The sequence below is a fragment of the Sebastes fasciatus genome, chromosome 14, assembly GCF_043250625.1.
Source record: "Sebastes fasciatus isolate fSebFas1 chromosome 14, fSebFas1.pri, whole genome shotgun sequence".
Lineage (NCBI taxonomy): Eukaryota > Metazoa > Chordata > Actinopteri > Perciformes > Sebastidae > Sebastes > Sebastes fasciatus.
In genome coordinates, this window is record NC_133808.1 from 18,484,951 (window position 1) to 18,508,963 (window position 24,013).

At 41.5% G+C, this 24,013-nt stretch overlaps 2 protein-coding genes across 16 annotated transcripts in view; one reads left to right on the forward strand and one right to left on the reverse strand.

The window, feature by feature from the left end:
• The window catches only part of LOC141782758 (activin receptor type-1-like), a 201,142-nt gene that overhangs the window by 52,308 nt on the left and 124,821 nt on the right, over positions 1-24,013 (forward strand). The window lies entirely within an intron of this gene.
• The window catches only part of pkp4 (plakophilin 4), a 101,862-nt gene that overhangs the window by 36,529 nt on the left and 41,320 nt on the right, over positions 1-24,013 (reverse strand). For 5 of the 15 annotated variants that reach the window (XM_074659412.1, XM_074659414.1, XM_074659410.1 and 2 more), the window contains 7 exons: positions 19,990-20,102; positions 11,958-11,992; positions 10,508-10,612; positions 4,345-4,476; positions 3,735-3,928; positions 2,589-3,171; positions 799-825 (listed from right to left, as the gene is read on the reverse strand). In XM_074659412.1, coding sequence (XP_074515513.1) covers positions 799-825; positions 2,589-3,171; positions 3,735-3,928; positions 4,345-4,476; positions 10,508-10,612; positions 11,958-11,992; positions 19,990-20,102 — 1,189 coding nt within the window. The remainder of the gene's footprint in view (positions 1-798; positions 826-2,588; positions 3,172-3,734; positions 3,929-4,344; positions 4,477-10,507; positions 10,613-11,957; positions 11,993-19,989; positions 20,103-24,013) is intronic. The other 10 variants (XM_074659421.1, XM_074659419.1, XM_074659420.1 and 7 more) reach the window with 7 other exon arrangements.

Genomic DNA, 24,013 nt, shown 5'->3' on the forward strand with positions numbered 1-24,013 from the left:
GTGATATTGTGTGACTTTGGTTAGTTTGGAATCACTAAAGTCACACAATACCACAAACAAACTAAACGATCGAGGACAACAGTAGACCAGCAACTCCCATGTTCTGCGAGGTAAAATTACAGTTTTTTTCAATGGAGTCTGGTGGCTTTGACAAAAGCATAGATGGATACGGCTTCAGTTCCCCGTCGGAAAGGGCTGTCTGACGGCAAGGTAAACCAGCTCAAATATTCTAAATATAATGTACACTTAAACTGATATAGATGTGTTTAGGTGGGCCTTTATTTTATATGGCTAAAATACGTTTTGCTGCCGGCCCCGTCAACTGCAGTACATTGCTTTACTTCCGTGCGGTAACTCCTGTCTGCTTCTCTAAACCAAACTGGGGGTGTGCCCACCGTCATCTACTGTAGGTAATACACTAACTATGGATAAGTACCTCATACAACCCCACTTCAAACCACCCAAACTATCCCTTTAAGTAAACTAAACTAAGTTTTAGTTCTGCATGTGTCTTGATAATGTGTTGTGATAATTATCAATATAAAATATTGTGATAATAATTTTGGCTATGTTTCCCAGCCCTGCTGTTTAGATTACATAGTTAAACCACGATGTAGCATGTGATATTAAAGCTGATAACACTACAATAAACATGGTGAAAAATGGCAATAGGTTGGAGATGATTATTTAACCGAGAACAAATAAAAGGACACATGTGCACATGCAGCACCTGCATGCAAACACAATACACCGAGGATGATGGGAAACCGATGTCACACAATAACATAAGATGTTCACCTTGAACGTCATCATCAACCAGGGCATCTGAGGATTTCCCCCGGCAGCATGAAGTCAAGCAGAAAACAGTCTATTAACCTTGGAACCATCAGACAGTGATTCACTAAACAAGTGCTTCTTTTACCTTTTGGAGGAAAACTAAAATGCTCTTGGCTTTTATGCTTTCATCAGTTATAAATGACTTTCATTTCTTTCTCTCTAGCTGAAAAGCCTTCATATAATACTGAAATATTGCCATGTAATAACTGTGGTTCATTATTGTCAAAAGCTACATTCTTCTACAGGAGATACCTTAAAAAGTGGGAGCTAAGAATGAATCAGTACCTTTGGCTGTGGGGAAAAATTGGTTGGCTCCAGATTTCAAACAAGATACGTGTTTGGTTAGAAAACATTAGCCAGCACTTGTCCTAAACGGATGACACACAAGCTAGTTTGGGCAGGCAGGTTTTTCCAATTATTACCTTCCTGATCTCCTCAACTGTTTGATTAAATTACACACACACATACACAGTAATACAGTCACCTCATTTTGTCCTTGGTGAGAGCCCACGATATAGCCGTGATAAAGCACTAATGAAAATAATGGATTCAGACGGAGCTCCATTATGTGTTGTGGAAATGTTTTCTTCTACCTCCTCTGTTATTTCACTACATCAAATTAAATTGCTCATCACTTATTTAACCTGCAAATTAAAACAGCCATTGCATAAACACTATGTATACTTAACATCAACCAATATTCTTGATAAAGTGGCTCAATTTAAAAGAGCAACTTAACCGCAGCTGAAAAGCTTGTTTCATCTCACCTTGCTTGAAATGTCTTCTCTATGTTTTCCAAAGCTTTAGAATAAACTATAATGAGATACTATATCATAGCTTCATGTTAGCTGTATGGGCTACTACTGTATATTAGATTTGCTTTCCTGTTATATTGTTAACAGCAGAACTAACTATGATTAGCAGTATTATTATACTCTTTGAGCTAATATTTGTCTTCTTGCAGGAATTATGTTTTGGCTACAGGCCAGGGCGACCAGTGACCTCACAGTCACTGTTTATTTTCAGATTCAGTATGCCGAGCACAGCGCCAGCAAAAAATGTATCACTGTCCAAATATTTACAGCCCGCACTACAAATCCTCCACTCATGAAGTTCAGAGGAATTTATGAAAAGCAATTACGTGACAGGCTACAAACTTACTCAAGTTTTACATGATATGAAACCTGTTATAATGGTGTTTATTACTTTTCAGTATATCAATGTTTTTGTTTTTAAGGTAATATACAGTTTGACTAATGATAACGTCTTTAGAGCTGCAACAACTTAACGATTAGTTGTCAACTATTTAATTAATCGCCAACTATTTTGATAATCGATCAATCAGTTTGAGTAATATTTAAGAAAAAAAAAATCAAAATTTTCTGATTCCAGCTTCTTAAAGATGAATATTTTCTGGTTTCTTTACTCCTCCCTGACAGTAAACTGAATATCTTTGAGTTGTGGACAAAACAAGACATTGACACACTAAGATTCACACAGCTATAATCTGCAAAAGAAGGGACGGCCGAGGAAAACACCATTTTCCTCTCTGATTTGACAGATGATATTCTACTATTGCCTTTAGACCTTTCGTATACAAAACAGTGATTCAAAACTATATAGACAGTTAGTACAAAACAATGTTATTCTCTACTGATATGGGAGTCTAATTGAGTTTAATCAGGCTGACGAGCTGATACACTGTAAATGGCAGGGTGTGTGTGTGTGTGTGTGTGCGTGCATGTGAGCACCTGTGAGGCTGTCAGGTCGCGTCATCCTCTCGTAAATGTCGTAACTCTGGGGTCCGTAGGGGTCGGCGTTGTGGATCATGGAGCGGGGCAGCGTGGAGCTGTAGTGCTGCGGCACGGCGGTCATACTCGCCCTGACTGGAGACGACGAGTGACTCGGCTGCTTAGTCAGCGGGGGGTTGATGTTCTCCACCATCGTCAGAGGCGAGCCCATGCGGCCCGACGTTGACCCCGCAGAGGCCTGATAGGGCGAGGTCGTACGGCTGGCGCTGCCCGATCGTGAGTTCGTGGAGCCCATGCGTCGCAGTGCAGCGGGGGAGTTTTTCTGCGTGGAGTAGGGCGAGCTGTTGCCACCGCCGCCGGCGTTACTGGTGCGCTGGGCAGAGGGCAAGGTGGTTGAGAAGATGCTGGAGAGGGGTTTGGGTTCACTTACGATGGGGGAGCCGTAGGCACTGCCAGATGAGGTACGCAGGGAGCCGCGGGACGGCGAAATACCGCTGGCGTAGGCTGGCGAGTGAGAGCGAGAAGGCACTGAGCTCACCCTCCGCATAGCACGACCAGGAACTGCTGCTGTGACTGCTGGAGCCTGCAAGTCACAAAGTAAACAATATGGCTTCTTCAGTCATTCAAGAGCTATAAAATCATTAACAATCATGTCAGACTCTATAAATAAATTAACTAACTAGCTATAAATTAACTTGTGCAGTGATAACGACGCGCGAAATAACACAGCATTACATAAACCAATTCATTACAGGGCATGACTTTACTCTAGGCCATATTTATCTTCTCTCTTTCACCCCCCCTCTGTCGTGTGTGACAGTGCCATTTGGTTTCTCAGTGGTCTGTGTGTACAGCGCCGTATGAAGCGTGATTATGTTGCAGTGCACTGTGTGCCTTCTGTGCCTTTAAGCATCACATCGCTACCTCCACCGAAAAACACGTAGCAGCAATTTTTGTTGTTTCTCTTTTGTTGTCATGAATGAAAAGCTAATTGTCAATTATGTAATTAAATTCCATGAGCCCTTGAACATTATGAACAATGACTGTTTAATTAAAAAAAATATACTGAATAGTGTTATTCAGAAGATGATACGTCACAGATGCATTTTGTGCTTGACAAACAGCAATGTGTTGCACGCTGATTACCTGGACTGAAGCCTGGCCCTCAGCCCTGGTGTTCCTCCCCAGGGTGCCGGTGCCGGCGCCAGGGAAGGAGTGCTGCATCCTCAGCTCAGCCTTGCCCAGGTTCTGGCTGCTGATGTAGCCGCCGCCGGCGTCCTGGTAGCCGCTGTCCGAGTACGAGTTCATCTGTGTTGAGCTACGCGAATTCCCCGTGGACCCTGAGAGAGCGTGACAGAGAAAGAAGGCCAAAAATTAAATGCAGAGACAGAGAGAGAAGGACGGGTTAGAGGAAGAGGAGACGGACACATCATACGTGGTTTCATAACAGATATGACCTTTACCTAGACAGCATTACTAATGACAAATGGCACAGCAAGGGGGAGAACTGTTCTGCCCCTATAATTCAGTGTGCCATGGTGCATCGTTCGGCCTTTCATAAGCTGTGATGAGGGATCAGTTATCAACGAAACTCAAAGTATAAAGTACGGAAAGGACAAACGGGATTTCTGTATCATCAAAAGAGAAGTAATGAAACAATTTGCCATATACGTTTAGTGCTGAGGTAAGAAAACGAAGACGTGAGTTAGAGAAAGAAGAAGGCTGCGGATGATAGAGAGAGAAGGCAATAACAGACCCTCACTTTCATGGAGAGAGGACTGCTCCGGGGAGTACAGAGACACCTGCTCCGACTCAGTCCTGATGCGGTAGCTGGGCGACTGGGAGCTGTCAGTCACCCGAGACTTGGTGTCCCCCGAGGCGGAGGCATCTGGGAAGACACAGCAGAGCAGGGAGTCAGACGCAGAGGAGGAGCTTCGAGTCTGAAACAATTAGAGTTTTGGCTTTGGATGGAAAGATTATAATAGCCATTAGAGCAGTCAACAATTGATGGAGTTGAGAGGAAACAATAACAGACAATGATTTCTGCAACATTAGTTTCACGCTTGTGTACAGTTGGAGTCATTAAATTTTACTGCCATACCAATTTGGGGAAGGCAAAGTTGGGTGGCATGTCACTTCCACTGTGTATACAGCGATGCTCTAAATAGTTTCACTGCTCCAACATTCCCCTCTCTCCATGCACGACAACAACCGGTGTGGCAAACAGGAGCTGGAATCAGCCCTCTCATGTCCCTGTGCACAATGTTTCTCCCGTAATCCCAATCTAGTTAAGCGTGACCAGTGTCAATGGTGTTACTCTGCAATCACTACAACAAAAGGCAGCAATTGGAGGGGAACATTGGCAGCCAGGGTCTGTCAAATCCTGCCCGATTAGCTGGCGTGAGAACGAGAGTTGAATCCCGTGAAGAAGCCGCCTTGTTGCCCAGTCTGACCTGTTGAATAAATCTGTTGACACATAAGCCTGGTGTGGTGTCTGACAACCTGGCATTTTGCACTCCCACCTCTGAAGGTCTAAGGGTGTTTGCTCATTCACAGTTGGGACTCGAGAGGGCCTCGAGTCAGATTGCCAGAAAACTATTTCTGTATCAAACATCCTCACTATTTGCAAAACACCTTGCCAAGTGTGTCACTTTCAACAGAGCTACTATTTCTAATTTAATACATAACCCTGCTTAAAATAACAACCTTATAAATTTACGTTTCTGTTTAGTCTTGCTTTCTCGCTCACCCACTCGCTGTCTCTTGTGTACGTCTCAATTTCTCGGTTTGTAATTTTAACAAGATACCAAAAGATTTACAGGATATGCTGGGAGTAGGGGAAAGAGAGGAAACTTCTTAGGGCTTAGTCCATTTTAATCAAACTCTGGTGCAGTTCAACTTCTGGTGTGGTAATCGTACTCTGCCGCGGACAAAAACAACCAAAACACTTCAACAGCAATATTTCAAAGTCTGCGATGTCCTGCATAGAAGTGGCAGCTCTTCCTCGTACGTGCCCCTTGGCAAACTTTTTTTTTTACTTGGTCTGTTTTAAATTGTGTCCTGTGAAATCGAACCAGGCTAAATAGAAAACGAACCTAAAGTATCAATTTCACTCTGATTCGGACTAGCCAAACGGACTACGGCTTGTGAAAGCGCCCTAAGATGGCCAACTGTTGTCTTCATCTGATTTTTTAAAGCATTCATTATGCATTATCAACAGTAATGGGAAGTAATGGAAATATAATCAGTATTTACATTTTATTTCATTTTATATATATTGGATGAATGGAGGAATTTTGTGAGAGGCTGTAGCATCATGATCCGTCTGCAAGACTCACAATATTCTTTCAATATGATGGGATTTTTTTTAAAGGAACAGTGTGTGACATTTCAGGGGATCTACTAGCAGAAACGGAATATAATACTCATAACTATGTTTACATTAGTGTCTAATCACCTGGAATCAAGAATTGTTGTGTTTTTCGTTAGCTTAGAATGAACCCTTCATATCTACATAGGGAGCGGGTCCTCTTCATGGAGTCCGTCATGTTGCTCCGCCATGTTTCTACAGTAGCCCAGAATGGGCAAACCAAACACTGGCTCTAGCAAGGGCCTTTTGCGTTTTTATGCGACATGAAGGCCACCATACTTCTCCGACACTTGTGAAATTGCGCAGAGTGCTAAACCGTGGTATCGCCAGCCGCCGTCTGACTACCGTTGCTCCTAAAGTAGTGTTATTATGGTAAGGATGGCCTCTGAGCGAGGCGAATTGCGTTACCATGGTTTTGCACTTGGCGTCTCACGATACCGCAGTCTTGGAAAGGGAGGAGTGAGCGGAGGGGTACTCAGTTGGTTGCAATCTGCAACCACACCACTAGATGTCGCCAAATCCTACACACTGTACCTTTAATTTACGCATGCAATGCATTTGTAATTTAGCGAATAAAACTACAGCGTTACATTTTGACTTAATTAAACGTTTGTGCAAAAGAATTAATGCCATCAAGGTCATAATGCTTTTGCAACCTTGTAAATCCCACCTTGACAAAACGATATGATTTTTTGTCAGCAAAACAATACGACAGTATTTAAACAGCATAGTTAAGAGATGTTGGCTACTTTAATCATCATCAGTATTACAACACTGACAGCACAGAGTTGTCACTCACAATGACAAAAGCAACATTTCTTAAATGCTGCTATTGGTTTGAAAGCTGGATTTGATTTATATTTTGTTCATGCTAGAGAAGCCGTCTGAAACCTTCCTGCCACTTCAGATTAATAGACCTACAGACAAATTACTATACTATAACACTATACAAATTATTAGAGGAAACCATCTGGAAATCTTGCGCTGCTTGAGATAATTAAAACAAATATATTGCTGTGACAGCGACCAGGAGAGGTGGGACGTAATGCGGCAGAAAAAATAATAATAATACGCATAATATACCAGGTGGGAGGTTGCTGCAGCACCTCTCCTTCACAGGGTCATTGAAAACTTTCTCTCTCTTTACTCACACTGCATTTTCACACACTGCAGTGGATGCAGCAATCTAATTTTTTTTCTTTTTACTTGAACAATTTTGGGAGGTCGATGGTTGCTCCGACCTTTGGCGACAGACCCTGATGTACAGAGACAACCGGAATGATTACATTTGATATCATTAAATTTCACGGGGGTAGATATAAGGGACTTGTTAAAGTGTTTACAGTGAAACGAGGCGGTTCTATAACATCACAAAGCATTTAAATGTCCTTTAAAAGCAAGTAATGACATGACTGAACAAGTCCTTTGTCTCCCTCCATCCTGGCAGTGACTCTGTGTCTGGCACTCAGTGTGTCGTTTCAGACCACAGGGTTTTTATACTGAGCCTTGACCCCGTTTGATAAATGAGATGCCAAAAAGCCAGAACAGAAGAGGAAGAGAGAGAGGCGGCAAGAAAGAAAGAGAGACAGGAGCCCTTTTTCACACATTGAAGATGAAACATTACTGGCTTCCACTATCCATGTAAGACAGGCATTCACAATTAGGTCTCTTATGTGTAACAATTTAATGTTTTCACTCTCTGGATAGAGTATTTTGTTTTTCTCTAAGACACTGAAGAAGAGAGTTCTTACACAGGATACCTCGGTGATGGATTTTAATACATCATTTGCAGTTTCTCTCTACTGCTAAATCTCACTTTAGTAACCCCAGTTGTCAAAGCACCCTTTGGCCCCCTAATACATTTTCTAGTCTATTAATAATATATTAGATAAAATGATACAATACTACTACCTAGTTTACAGTCCAGCAGCACCCATACAGACATTCAGCTTGTCTGTAGCTCATAAGAACTTTATTTCCATTTCTCTCACATGCTTTTTTGTAGATATTTTACTAGATTTGAAGAGCAACTTTTAGGCTGTTAATTATTGTGTTGGAAAATTATGTGGATTTAAAAATAAAATAAAATAAGATATCTATATATAAATTACAGTGACATCTGGATTTGTTTTTGTTGGGCACTTTTCATGTCCACTTTAAAACGGAGAAACCAGACGTGTCACATAATGGAGAGTGGCCATGCTGGGTCAAGTTGTCTAATAATAAATCTGGATTCTGGCGCTAATTTTGAGTCTGATGAGCTCAAAAAAGGACCACAGCCTTATAATCATGAGTCTGCCAGGCCAGGAACAAGAAAGTGTGAGGAGAAATAATTGCTATCGATGAGAAATTGAGCTGTGGTGTGAGGAGAACCACTAGAGAGATGGGCAGGTGGCTTGGTGAGTAACCGATAATAACTACCAGAACCTAACCGTGTGATATTCACTCCACCATGTGGTAAAATTTGCAGTCACATATCAGGCAGTATCAAAACTAGTATTGATTGGGCTACTTTTCCTTTGAATTTCTGTTTTTATGGCTTGTAAAAAAACATATGAAATCATATATTAACTTTCAAAACATAATTTCCACGTAGGCCTGTCACGATAACTACTTTTATTGGATGATATTGTCCCAGAAATATTTGTGATAAACAATATTATTGTCAAAAAAGACATGATACTGACATGTTAAACTGTCAGCATATCGAGTGAGTGCATATCTGAAAAAGAAAACAGGGGACAGAAACGGAAACGGAGAAGCTTTCATTCTGGGGTGTTTGTCTTCTACTCTCAGTGGACATGAGGTGTGACTGCATTGACATTTCCTGGGGCTAAAAGGCTTGTTTCCACAGTAACACGTCTATCCCAAACTCTCAGACAGCGGAGACATACGGTGGCTCATGTGGCCAATAAGCCTCACAGACAAACGTGGCCCATTACGCTCTGTGCCACACATTTAGACTTTAATTCATTCAGATTGGAAAAAGTACATTGCCACATCTGGCTATCATTTATCATCTACACTACAATGAGAAATCAATACGAAGCAAAACAATGATTGTGATTAGTCCCCGGCTCTGTTCAAACACTAATGAAATGCATTCAGCAAGGAAATGGGAAATGGGCAGCAAATGAGAAAAGCGTGTAGTATTAATATTCCCAGTGCATATGTACGACTGTAACCCCCCCATAGGCTTTTCTGACGGGATCGACAATAAAAGATTAATGACCGGTGCAGAAATTCGCTAAGTTTCACTATGCAATAAATAAGCCATGAAATACATTAGTAAATTCAATTCATTATCTGGTGTCTGCTGAAGATCCTTCAAGGATGTGAACTAAACAAACAGAGACCAAAGGTGTCTGAGAGAGATCCTTCCGCTCCACATCACTGATGGTGTTGTGTGTGTGTGTGTGTGTGTGTGTGTGTGTGTGTGTGTGTGTGTGTGTATGTGTGTAGAAATGGCTTAGATAAATATTAAAACAAGCATACGCCCCCAGGCTGTCCATTACTGTGAGCTTGGCTGAAATGCCTCATGTTAGCAATGATTATTGAGGAAAAGTAAAACCTGCCTATACTGCACTACACAGACCGGAGGAAAACAAGCAGTCAGAGCTGATCTGAGGTCTGCTGTCCATCTGCTGTTTATGAGAGTCAGCTGTCAATCACTCGCAAACTCCGACCAAACGGTCAAACTAGGCAGCGCTGATCAAATATGAATCAATATTTTGTTACGTTAATGCCTATTTCTCTCCTCAAATGTTTTCAGAATCATCTTATACTGCACGGTTAAAGCCTGAAAACAGAGCCATGATGAGGTCCAGAAGTCTAGTTATCTCTCAGAACACTTGAATTACAATATGCTGAAAGGTTATTATGGAATCTTTGCCGAATGATGCCAAAAATATACTGCCTACTGCCACTTTAAGCCTTACTTACTTATATTACATATATCACTATCTAATCAGTGTGATACTGAACAGAACTGTCTAGTCCAGTGATTCTCAAAGAGGGGTCTGTGCACTCTGTCAGGGGGTCTGCGAAATAATTTGCTGTAAATGATAAAATTGTTCTGTCTTTAAAAAGTACAGATGGGGACCATATGCGGCAATAAAACAAAGCATACTGTGTCCATTACTCCCACCAATGTTAGATTTGGGCCAATAGAAACTCTGATATGATTGTGACACACAGCAATAATTTCATTATTTTTAAGTTGAAGCACTTACTGAAAGTCTGCTTTAGACTGTTGAGTTTAAATGTCTGGATTTATTAGGACTATGCCAGGCTTGCTACTGTTTTTGGAAAGCTTTTAAGATCAATTACTTGAAAAGTATTTAATATATATAGTATGAGTGCATTGAGGGGTCGGAAGCCTAGAAAAGCGCTATATAAATGCAAGTTAATTTACCATTTATAAATGCTGTCTAGTTGAGTCCAAATGCAATTTGAATAAAATGACCATCTGTTTAAGTATATAAGTGGTATAAACATGATTCAAATTGAAATGTGTTTCTGTTTATCACTATTTTTCACACACACATACAGGCCCTTGGGGTCGGCACCACTGATGTTGGAGGTGCAAACACTGGAGGCGCAGGTGCATGATATGCAGCGTAGTGGGCAGCAGCGAGGGCAGAGCGTGACGTCACTGTGAAAGAATGAAACAGGTCTGAAGTATTTAGGTTGAAAAGTTTTAGAATACAAATAGTTCCAATGGCATCTAAGAGTACAGATGGTAGTAAACGTAATAATCTGTGTTAGGATTAAAAGGGGGCCCTTGAAAAAATTTCTGGCCCAGAAAAGTTTGAGAACCCCTTGTCTAGTCCACTAACTAACATTTGGGGTGTTTTCATATTAGGTACGTTTGATTCGTACCGTGCCCGAGTACGATTGCCCCCCCTCTCCACTCCCCCGCAGCTCAGCTTTCACATCAGTAATCATCCACATATATTTGTTTATGTTGAGATCAGCTGTTCTAGTGGCGGAAACTTCACAGAAAAAAAAAATAAATCTCACCAAAACCGTCGTCGTTAGTCTTTCCATCAATCACCAACTCTGGTTTGGTCTAAATAAACCCTTATTTCACAGAGTTTGATGTGAAAATATGCTGACTCCGCACTCTGTTTCCCCCGCTGTCTCTCTCTCTTTACCCGCTGAGCAGCTCTCGTTCTTCCGAGGTAGACCATTAAATTAGCTAACTAAAATAACAAACATTGCCCGACCCCAATGCCTACTATTGTTTATATTTTAAGGAACTTCTCGCCTGCCTTCCTGCTTTATCAATCATGGCTGTGCAGTTCAGAGGATGAGATCGGTGCATGCTGTGTGCATATACAGATTTCGGAGGAGACCGGCAGCATTGAAAAGCCTGTCCTTTCACAACTACTCGCTGACTGCTAACATTACTCGCGTTAAATACCAGTCCACTTCCGTGTTTCTGTACGTTTGGCTTTCACACCTGATGCAAACCGTACCCGAGTACACATGAACCGTACTCCAGACCACCTTTTCAAGTGGACTCGAGTACAGATCGACGAACTGTGCTCAAGTACGGTACGGAGCGTTCACACTAATAAAACGAACTGGACTTTGGGGACAATTGTATTCGGTTCCGAGCCGGGTCCCTGATGTGAAAGCAACCTAAGTTTGTTATTAATGAATACTTTGTGAATGTAAACTAACTTGACACACAAGTTGCTTCAAACCTATAGAGAGAAAACCCTAAATAAGTCTATGTATTTTAGTATCACAGCAACAAGTGTCCCTGAGATGGTAGGTGGTTTTGTGACCCCATTATGTTACAGTAAAACTCTAAGGAGTAAGCAGTTTGTTGTTCCACATAAACTGTTTGACATATACTGCACCGTGTGTAATTCCCAGGTTAGCAATGAGCGAGGAGGACACCAAATATGATCTGAATGCATATACACATGGTGAGAATGGACAGTAAAAACAGATTTTGTTAGGAAAAGGGAGTGTTTGAGTTGACATACCTGCATTTCTCCAAGGCAGGGACTTCTCAGACGAGCTGTATAGGGGGGGGGGGGGAACAGGAGACGAAAAAGTGAATACATGCACTACAGACCAGAGACACAACAGTGAAAGACATGGGTGAAATCATCTGGAAAAGACACCTTTCAGCCTCATGTACGTTTTCCCCGGGCCTCTCACAACAGGGTCACCGATGGTAATCACTGTGTCTGAGATAAAACAGCTAGGAGGTTCAGAGTGTACTGCCTACGAGCAGATTTAATGTTTACAACTCAGATGTAAAGTCCATTCCTGTCATCTGGGTTTTATCAAGAACTAAAGGTGCCTTTGGTGACAGCTAGTGTTTTGTTCTAGGACACATCAGCACTGACAAAAAAAGCTATAAATCTGGGACTGGAAAGTGTTTTTCCACCTGCAGCTTTAATAAACATGCTAAGCCCGAAAAAGTACATAAGGCCAGGAGATGGCATACATCCTGATGGGAACTGAAACCGAGCACAGAGGTGAGCTCCTAGTCACTCAATGTACAAGCTCACAGCATCCCGACATCCGAACATAATCCTGACATGCATGCCACAGTGAATATTCCAGCACGGAGAGAATCTAAGAGATACTCGGTCTCTAGAGAATAATGTGGGAAAATAATGGTCGAGCCAGAGAGCGATCACAGTCGGTGACTACTCAGCCACAAAGCGGAGGATACCAAGCAGCAAAAACAGAAACTAGTGACAGTGTGTGGGTGATTGATGATGAATTGTCCTGGTTGAGTAGATGAAGGATTATACTTAATGGCAAGCTCAGAACAGGAAAGCATCAGACCAAGTACCATGTAGACTGTGGCACAAATCCATACAATCCATTGGGAAACCTGAGATCTCTTCTGACGAAACATCTCATAGGCCTTTGTAAGAAAAGCTACAAGGATGATGCAAACTCCAACCGTTCGCTGGAGTTTTACTTGTGAACCAGTGATTCTACCAAGAAATTCCTAATAATTGTATTCCTAGGACTACTTTTCAAGGAGGTTCCTTCAGCCCATTGTTGTCTGTGTTTCCATAGTCTTCTAAAGGCCCTCTGAAGATTAGGCAAATTAGTCCGCTGAAAAAGCAACATGACGTGGGACGAGGGCTGCTGGTGGTCACAGCGGTAAACACACTCTGCAGCCTGCAGTTCAGTGTGTCCCCCAAAATCCTTCAAAAAAACATGTTGAAAATAAATAAACCTTAGGTTTTGTCTCACTGCGACGACATTTACTGCTGCATATATTTACTGATGCACACTATGATGTGATGAATGAAAAGCAGAGGAGGGAAATGAAACTAAGAGCGTCTGTCTCCACGGTAAATCATCTGTTGAATGTTTGATGGTTATGTATTTGTGCTTTAGAACGTAACCGCCGTGAAACAATCAGAAAATAACTTTTTTTCTCTCGTTCAAGGCAGCGCCGCTGTGTCTTCTACCGCTCGTCCTCTCAGCTCACTTGTCTCTCTCTCTGTTTTTCTCTGTCTTTTTTTAAATGAGTCAGGAAGCCAACAGCAGAGCCTAACTTTACTTTTAATGTTATCAAACTCATCCTAAAATGGTATTAAATTGATACTTGAGCACTTCCTAGTTTTATGAATGAAGCGGTACTTTTGAAGCAGCAACGCTCTGTGCGTGTTTGATCATTCAGCAACAGTCATCCCTGCAAACCCCACCCAGAAAGTTCTTGTACTTTCAGAAAGTAGTACTCCCAACCAGGGAGTTTGGAAGGTAAAAAGGCCACAGAAGATGTACCCCCAGAACTTAATTTAGACCCTGGTCCCTGCAGTTGAAACGCAATGAGTTCCTCAAAAGGTTTTGTATTTCTATTTCTATGGAACAAAAGACATTCAATTTATGTTTGTTCATTTCATAATTAATACTAGTTAATGCTTATAAAAATACAACTTAAACATAACTAAAATTGAAATAAAATAAAAATAAAAAAATAAATAAAGGAAAATTATAATAATCCTGCAGCAAATATATTGCCCTCTAATGATAATGTACAGTCAAGGCCTCGGCAGAAAGGAAAATGCAGAACAGCCATGCCAGCCACCTTAATAGCCACCTAATAATTCCAACTATGCACCTTTGGAAATAGTTTCTGACAAAAGGGAAAGTGATTACCTTTCTGAAAGCCATTATTCCAAGGCAGACAGGAGACCTCGGAGCAGCGTTCCCACCCTTTTCTTTCTAATACCCGCTATTTGCTGGTCATTACTATCAAGCACCTGATGTTGCAACTGCTGCTATTTTTTCCATCTAAGGTGACACACAATGAGCTTTAAGAAGCACGGCTCTCCGAATTTTAATGAGCACGCAGGCAATTAAAAAGAGGAAGTTGGTCGAGTTGTGCTCCACTGAACCACGGCAGATGAAGGAGAAGAATGGCGACCATAATGACGATGCACCGTGCGTGCTGCATGCCGACCGGCTGGCTGGGTGAAGGCGGCGTAGAGAGATTGTAAAACTGCCGATGCTGATTAACAACAGGCCTGACAGGACACTTTATTTCCCATCAGCCCCTTTGGCTGGTAGGAGGTTGCATCTTTTAGGAGTTTTGCCAGAGGTCAAGTTTGATGACCACGCCCTGTGTGCTTTTAGAAATGAAGGGGGCGGTCAACTCTGGAGGTGTCGTGAAATGTAATGACTCCCATCAGAACCCTTAAGGGTGCCGTCACCTCTGCCGTCATCCCGCTGAGCTATTGAGCCAAGCAGTGTGAACTCAATGCTTAAAGCTAATCTCCATTCACAAGCAAATGTCCAGTGACAGACTTTTTATTTGTTTAAAAAGGGGTGTGAAAATGGTGTCGCATGTTTTCTTTACAGAGTCCCTAGGAGGTGGTGGATGGGTACAGGTCCCCCAGTGGGAAAAGTGGTTGCATTTACATGTACTTTAAAAATGGGACTATGTCTTTTGGCAGGAACCGGATTTCTGAAACACCATGGAAATGGGAAACTTGTTTCATTATAAGAATAAGATTATCTAAAACCTGGATAAAAAAGGGTAGATTTCTGCTGGAGAGACCTGGCCCATTATTCAACCCGTACTTATGTTTCTGAGAGGCTATTAGAGTGCTAAAGACCCACGACACCAAAAGTGGCTGCATCTCTGTGGCAACAGTGAAGCAAAGTGAAAATACCACTAAATAAATCAGGATGCACAGCTAAACAGTAGACTCTTTAGTGAATCTGAACACAAGGGCACAGTGAAAAGTCTGCTCTTCAACAAGTCTAGCCGCTATCAGCACCGTCAGACCAAATGTTGCACAATGCTGCAGACTCATATCACTTAATGGGTAACCATGGCCCCTTTCTAACTCAACAGTCCCAGGAATGAAATCAGGAACTGCAATCGTCACGCACAAAGAAATAACACAGATACACAGTGATGTTCTTCGTAGTTTACAAAGAGTGTTGCACAAGTCATGCAACTGAGATGCAGAGGTGGAAAGGGTCTACTAATGCTCAGGTCACACCACACGACTTTAGCCTTGCTTTTCCACTCGCCGTCAGGTTTTGGAGTTTCCCGACAAAAGCCCCAGATCAGAGGCATATTGCGTGCCCAGAGGCTTGTCGGTACATGGCAGATGTATCCCAGATATCTAGCATGTGAAATATCTGGATCTGTCGGGGAGCTACAGCCAATGAGAGCGCAAGGCACAGGTTGAGGGGAAACCTGGCGGAGGGGTCGCCTGTAACTGTGTGTGCCATGTGATGCATTTGCAACACATACGAAAGCTGTTGTTGCACCTACTAGGGTGTTGGATGTTGGCATGACTAAACATATCACATAAAACAGTGACTGATCTCCATAGGGGATATAGTAGACATGTGGCTATTTAACAAAAAAAAAACTTTAAACTTTATTAGATTCATCATATACATACCGGCACATACCTGACAGTTGTAATGATGTTATATTCCAAAATCAAGCTACCATATAATGATGGTCGCTACCATGAAACACGCAAAAACTATGTAAAAACAATCTATATCTGTTAGAACAGGAGTGGATAATTAACTCATTTTCAGGCCAGGTTATCTGGTCAGATTTGGTCAAAGCACAACACACACCATTATGTCAGCAAGTTATGTATACACACTCTTTGATTGTTAGTCCCACACAGACTAGTTGGCTGGTTCTAGAGACTCTGCAGTTTCACAGCATACAAAGGGAACCTAAAGATGTCTACAAAAGAGGAGAAAATTAGTTTTTCCTCTTTTCAAACAACACCATGAGCCACAACAGTCTCATCTAATGCTGACACAAGAGTTTCTCTTCTTAAGAAAGTACTGCTCTTATCTACCAGTTAAGCAAATTTTCTAAACAAAGGAGCAAATAAAAAAAGCAAGGCTTCTTAATAAAATGACCTATTCTCAACTTAATTTATAAAGTTAAACATAATAAAGACCTACTTTTAGCTCTGTGCAGTCCACTGTGCAGCTGTGTTATGAATAAACAAGTTTTAAAAAAAGCTAAAATAAATATAGGGTTAGACTCAATACTGGTCATCCCTCAATGACCAAGATGGTACAAAGACATTGTTAAGTTTTGCAGTAGCCCTTTGAAATGACCTTGTAAAGGCATAATATAACGTCATCCGCCTTGTTTCCATTCAATTTTCAAGCGAATCTTCAGCAACCTTTTGAAATGTCACAAAAAACAACTGCTTTAGAGAGTATAGTAGAAATGTAGAGGTTGAAAACCGGAAACAAAACAAGTCAGCTTGGCCCTCTAACCATCTACGAGAGAAAAATGGAGAGAGGTCTTCAGGAATTAGTTTCAATTGGGCAAGTTTTAATTGTTCTTTCATGTCAGCTAGTATTGGTCATGTTTCATGCTGTTCGGAGACGAAGACAAGCATTCACACGTTATGGGAATATCTGAGAAAACGCCGACAGCAGAAACAGCTGATCAGTCATGCAAGTTAAATGTTCACTATGTCAGACTTTATTCGGCAAAAGTGTTTCCAGATCTCATTTGGTGCAACTTTTTCTATCCAGATATATCCCAATTGTATCATGGTCCATTTGAGAACAAATGTGGTTCAAACCTGGCATCAGGTGGCCATTTACGAACAATATGCAAATAACACTTCTATTTCTTTAGAAATGTGGGCCTGAGATGGTACCATGGGGTTGAACTACAACTGTATATAAGAAGTGGACGTAGTCACCATGACGTCAACCATTAGTTTGTGGACTTCCGTTTTGAAGCCTCGAGTTTGGCATTTTGGCCGTCGCTATCTTGGTTATTTGCAACCACAGGTGACGCGATTGGTTGGAGTTAAGCACAACCAAACGCTAAATAAGACATTTTTAGGCAACCAAAATGTTATTATTAACTTATAATATTAACTAAGGGTTATATTTGTAAGACGGAAACATAGAAAACTCCCAGACCATAAAGCATACCCTGCTTTATGGTCTATTTGACTCTAAATGGGACCATAATTTACTAAATGAACAAGACTTGAAACTAGCGATTGAGACCATAAACTCATGTTTACAATGTTTACTGAGGTAATACATCAAGTGAGAAATAGGGTTTTCTCATAGACTTCTATACAATCAGACTTCTTTTGCAACCAGAGGAGTCGCCCCCTGCTGGCTGTTAGAAAGAATGCAAGTTTAAGGCACTTCTGCACTGGCTTCACTTCTCAGACCCGCAGGTTGAACTACAACTTCTGGTAGCCTTAGTTATTGACATTAGCATTAATTGTTCTATATAAAGACTTTGGACAATTAGGCATTTTTTCAAAACAGTGGATAAATTCAGCAGGAAGCAAGGGAGAAAGTACACAGTTCATCCCATCAGCTCAAAAGTGAGCTGATGGGATGAACTGTGTACTCAACAGGCCCTTACTGTAGTTTGATCATCAAGCCTCCAGTATGTCACTAAACTAATCAGCACCTTTTGCAGTGTTGTTCCTCTCATATGAAAGAATACTACATATCAATATCCATCCAGTGTGAGGGGATATTGGGAAAAAAACACTATTTAAATGTTGGTTAAATACTTAACTACTGGGGTGTACTGTCTTATCAACTAGTCAGAAAAAACATCTTCACAGCCCTAATAATTCCTAGTTGAACAGGCAGTCCCTCAGTGGTCACATGTGTCCATGACCACATTAAATATGGCTTGAGTGACTATGTTGAATTTGAAGTCTGACCATTGTAATCCTTATACCAACAACCTTAGATGTAATCATAAACCTCCCAATGAAACATAACACATGTCACATATGACAAAAATAGTGATGCATCAGTGTATAGGTTGGATAATCATTAGTAAAATACTAACATAATACAGCACTATGCCGTGCCATCAAAACGTCTTTGCCTTAATGGAAGCAAATAAGCAAAAGTAACAAAAACCCCATCATATTAATAGTGCCTGAAGAATCTGACCATTAAGCAATCTCTTAAATGTCACAGTCTATTAACCTCTATTGTAATTTCCCTTGCCACTTTAAGGAATTACATTTTTAACCAGACCTAAAAGATGGTCCACATATTACTTGTTTAATTAAGTGCAACTACAAAACAGTGATGTATGAAGGAATGTTACAAAACACATTTCATACCATGTTACTGTGACTTAGTAAGACTTACGAATAAATGCAGATATACATATCAAGATTATGTCTTTCTAAATCTTTTGACCTTTTATTCTGCAGTATTTTATTAGCAGTATAGTTGATTTTGGACTACCAGTATTAATCTATACAGCTGTTATTGGCCTATGCCATTGCATTCCTGTCTCTCTACATCCTCTGTACTGTATCTTCCTCAACTGACATTGAGGTAAACAGTCGAGCCATGCGATAGTATAAGATTGGTGTCAACCCTTCTTCACAGAGGATCTGTGAATCCCATCGGGATATTGTACGTGGTATTGAGCTGTACAAATGAACCTGACAGCAGACAGGACAGAATGTGTGGTCACTGAGGTGTGATGATCAGGCAGCCTCGTCTCTTAGCTGATGAACAAAACTCAGAAGCTCCACACTCCTTCCACCACGCTGACAGCAGCGCTTCACTGAGCAAACAACACTCCACTATCATGCAAGTTCACAAACACATGCACGTTCTGTCACTGATAAACGTAGGCTTAATATTTTGTCTACAAAGTCAGTTGTTTATATTTCAATTTCAGCTCAACATAAAGGTAAGATGAGTCAATTAGCCAGGTCAAAGTCCTGCACATTTGTACATGGGGTGTTTTTGTAAACGTAGCTTTTTCTATGTATTTTGAGCTTTTGTCCACATCCGAACGGTGATTTAGGTCACTGAAAACAAAGCTTTTCTCATTTTCATTGTTGACGTGTAGACAGGGAAAACGGAGTCAGAGTTTGTGCCGTTATCTCCATTGTGAGTCGTCACTAATGAGGTGACATGACGTGCAGCGGCGGCATGAATACATCCATGAACGGCGGACGTGGCCAAATAACCTTGCTAACGGGACTTTCATGTTTACACATAAATGTACAGTTATTCTTCCACTATACTGAGAAACAGAGGTGTCAGAATGTGCTACGGATGTCACTGCTTTTTAATGCAACAATCCCAAAACACAGACCCTATCGCTGGTGTGTGGCCCGTTCTCTTCATACAGAACATGGTGTGGCCCAAACTGCACACCGGATTTGACAGCGCTTCAATCGTGTTTTTGAGATTTTTTTTTGGAGAACGAAGGAGGAAAAACAGTGTTTACAAAAATACCTGTGTACGTTAAATTACTAACTGATAAAGCCGTGTTTCTGATAAGCTAAGATAACACTGGAGCTATTCTGTCCATTTCTAAATAACAGGACAGGAGGGGGACATTTTTAGATTTACAGTCCAATCATTTCCAGGCACACTGGGATGCTCCATCACTATGCCATAAGGTTGCACTATGGAATATGGTCACTGCTGTGAAGGATGAAAACGCCATGTGTTGGATTGTGGCTCTATGCGTGTGTGTGTGTGTGTGTGTGTGTGCGTGCATCTTCTCATTACCTGCTGCTACCAGCGCCTGGCGACTCGGCCCCGAGTCTGCATCTTTCCAGCTGATTGGCCACAATCTGCCTCTCCACTTCCAGCTCCCTGGTTAGCCGCTCAAACTGGAGCTCCTGCACATAAACCACGCACAGAAAAAAAAAAAAGACAAGGGACATCCTCATCAGAGAGAGCTTTACGTACTTCGAAATGACAAATGTGAAGTCAATACGAGGGAGGCAGGTTGACAGTTTGACAGCTAGCTCCAACAGTCTGGTACTTCATCATGGCATGTAGGTTAATGATGACACAAAACAGAAGCTTAAGGCACCACAAACAAGCTAAATCCAAATATAAATGTTAACTCACAAGTAGCTTTAAAAAAAAATAGAGACCATGTACATCCCCATACGCAGGCTATATGGTACTGCCATTTCTCCAGCCCACACAGCGAGATAAGCACCACTTCAGTGGGTGATATTTAGCCTTGGTGGCACTGTTCCTATGGGAGTCGAGTAGAAATCAGCATTTGACTAATTATCTAGCCTGAGCGCTGGCTATTACTTGCACAGCTCTCTGGCTCGAAGCACTGCATCATGACACTCATAAGACACACACAGGGTCTATTGTACATAGAAAAAATGATTGCACACACACCCACCCACACACACACATTTGCATACCTTAGAAATACCTTTTTACTCACCCACACCACTAACATGGCAGAATAAAGAGTATCTGCACTCATGTTTTTCTTGCAAAAGGGCCTCACTCACCATAACTGTAAGTACAGATGGCAGGATTCTCGCCCTGCTATCCTTGGTTGTCCCATGTAATGTCCATTACCATGGTCAATTACATTCACAGCCAGCTGCATTCACACATCCACACACACACACACACACACACACACAAGCCGACTCTCAGCTTCTTTTGTGACCTGTCTGAGGAAGTTTAGTCACTCTACGACACTAAGACCAGCCTACTTTTCACACCTACTTTCCAATGTTCCCTCAGGGTGCACTGAAATTTCTCTTTACAATGTAGACATGCTCTACTCACCCCTCCCCCAGACTACTGCTTTATACCCTCCGCTGCTCTCCTCTCCTCTCCTCTACCTCAACTGAAGATATGTGAAGCTTAGCTGCAGTGAGAGGGAGCATGCGGGAGGGAAAACTGCTAAGTCCTATTTCCTTAATAACATTTTTTTTCATGTGGCTGTGCAGTGCCATGAGCAACCCTGATTACATCTTGTGCTGCTACGCAAGTACGATAAGATAAGATAGACCTTTATCCATACCAAAGAAAATGTTTGAGACCAAGATGATTGAAGATTATTAACATACATAGTATTCTAAAAAAGTACAGCATGGTATGGATGTTGTTTACCTTCACGACGTGGTGGAGGTGTGTCGGTTTGCACATTAAAAGCCTGCAGATCACAGTCAGTGGCTGCGTCCTCTGGTAACATGCGCCTTTTGCAATATTCGAACCAAATCCACTGATATAATAGCGCAGAATATGTCCACATCTTGATGTGTAAACCAATTTATCACTGAACAATTGTGCAGCTAACAAAGCACGGCTAATCTTCATGATAAAAAAAATGCATTCTCTGTAGCTGCTTCTCAATAAACGCTTTGCAGGGGTTCCTGATGGAAAGCTTTTAATGTGAAGCAGCAGGAGGAAATGTTCAGTTTGCATTAAATGTTAGAAAGTACAAATTTGTAAGTAATTATACCAGGGAGGGCTATTAGTTAGTACTGGTGCTGCTGGCCGATGTTGCCGCATAATGCCTTAAAAATATATATTGGTAGAATCAAACAGTTAAAGGTGCAGTGTGTAGGACGTGGCGGCATCTAGCGGTGAGGTTGCAGATTGCAACCAACTGAAACTTCTCCCGTGTGCCAAGCGTGTAGGAGAACTACGGTGGTCGACATGAAAACGTGAAAACGCGAATGGTTCTATCTAGAGCCAGTGTTTGGTTTGTCCGTTCTGGGCTACTGTAGAAACATGGCGGCTGGCTCCGTGAAGAGGACCCGCATCCTATTTAGATATAAACGGTTCATTCTAAGCTAATGAAAACACAACAATTCTTATTTTCAGGTGATTATACACTAAAGAAAACATACTTATTAATATTATATTCCATTACTGCTAATAGATTTTCCTAAATGCTACACACTGTTCCTCTAAACAATCGAAATAATTAGAACAACTATTTCCATCAATTTAATTATCTTTGGTTGAATATTCACTTATTTCATGATGTTTGGCTACATACAGTATAACTTAATTCCTCAAATTTAATCGGCCTTTGAGCTGCCACTTGCTATTGGAGAAACACTTGAGAAAACAGTGTGATTCCCCTGTATACCAAAAAAAGATTGAGCAAATTACATTTTCACTTTCAGATCAGTATCCCAACCATGTTATCGCCCAGCACAGACCAGACTCCTATGGACAAAAACACACTGACAAGCTAACAGAGTGCAGATAGAGGAGCAGGACAGAGATAGAGTGGCCACAACACTGATTTACTTAGAAATAGAAACAAGCCTTCAATCCTCTGTGTGACACATAACCCCGACTGAGTCATTTAGTCGCATGATGCCAATTTCATTCCAAACAATCCCCACTGTTTCCATTCTTACTTTTCTCGAGACAGATGTGGCTCAATATGAATGATCAAAATACAGAAAGAGAAGGACTTAAGGACTCAATTCAGGGGCTGCTTTTGACACAGCATCATGTTAAAGGTACAGTGTGTAGGATTTGGCGGCATCTAGTGGTGTGGTTGCAGATTGCAACCAACTGAGTACCCCACTGCTCACTCCTCCCCTTCCAAGAGCTGAGCTGCCGAGTGCAAAACCATGGTTACGCCGTTTACCTCGCTCAGAGGCCATCCATACCATAATAACACTACTTTAGGAGCAACGGAAGTCAAACGACGGCTGCTGGTACCACGGTTTAGCACTCTGCGGCTCGCATTATCGCAGTTTCACAAGCGTGTCGGAGAACTACGGTGGCCTACAGGTAATGTAAAAACATAAAAAGCTCTCTCTAAAGCCAGTGTTTGGTTTGTCCGTTCTGGGCTACTGTAGATGCAGAGCAACATGGCGGACTCTTCGAAGAGGACCCGCTCCCTATATAGATATGAATGGCTCATTCTAAGTTAACAAAAACAAAACTACTTTTAGTTTCAGGGGATTTTACATTAATGAAAACATATTTATGAATATTATATTCAATTTCTTCTATTAGATCCACCGAAATGTTACACACCGTTCCTTTAAGAAGTTGTCTGTTATAAAACATCATTTTTTTTTTTAGTAAGAAATCTTGAGAGCAGAACTCGTGGTCCTGCACACACTCCTCATAGAAATGCACACAGAGCCTGAAGGTCACAAACAATATGGACTGTTCTCGCTAAGCCCCAAGACTGAACCCTACCAAGTGATGAACAATGGGGCAGCGTTAGTCGCAGGATTGCTTCCCACAAGAGACAGTCAAAAGATTGAACTATTGTGACACCATTTCTGCACACACACAAAGACGCCTGTATCTTGTATGCATTTACGGGGCAGGGCTGGGGTAATAAGATGACTTTAGGTTGGAAACATGGGATAAGACTTAACGTTAGACCTTCAAGGTATAAGAGAGAGAGGACACTGAATAGTAGTGACACGAGGGTGAGAAAGGAGAGAGAGAGATGATTCAAACACAGTCTACTTAATACAAATCTGGAATTACTCCAGTGTGCGGTTCTGCCAGGGATGTGCAAGAGAGAGAACATAAGGCGAAAGTGACAAGAGAGGGGTATAATCCATATGGGCACACACAGATAACAGAGGAAGGAGAGAGAGATCATTTGAACATTCAACTATTTGATTACAGTTAACTCCCTCTAGATATTGTCTGTCTTATAGAAGAGTGTAAATGGGACTAATACAGTATAAATACAAATGGACATAAAAATGGATTTTCACTCATCCGCACACAAACATCCATACGTACAACTAAAAGATCAAATTCATCTTGTAAG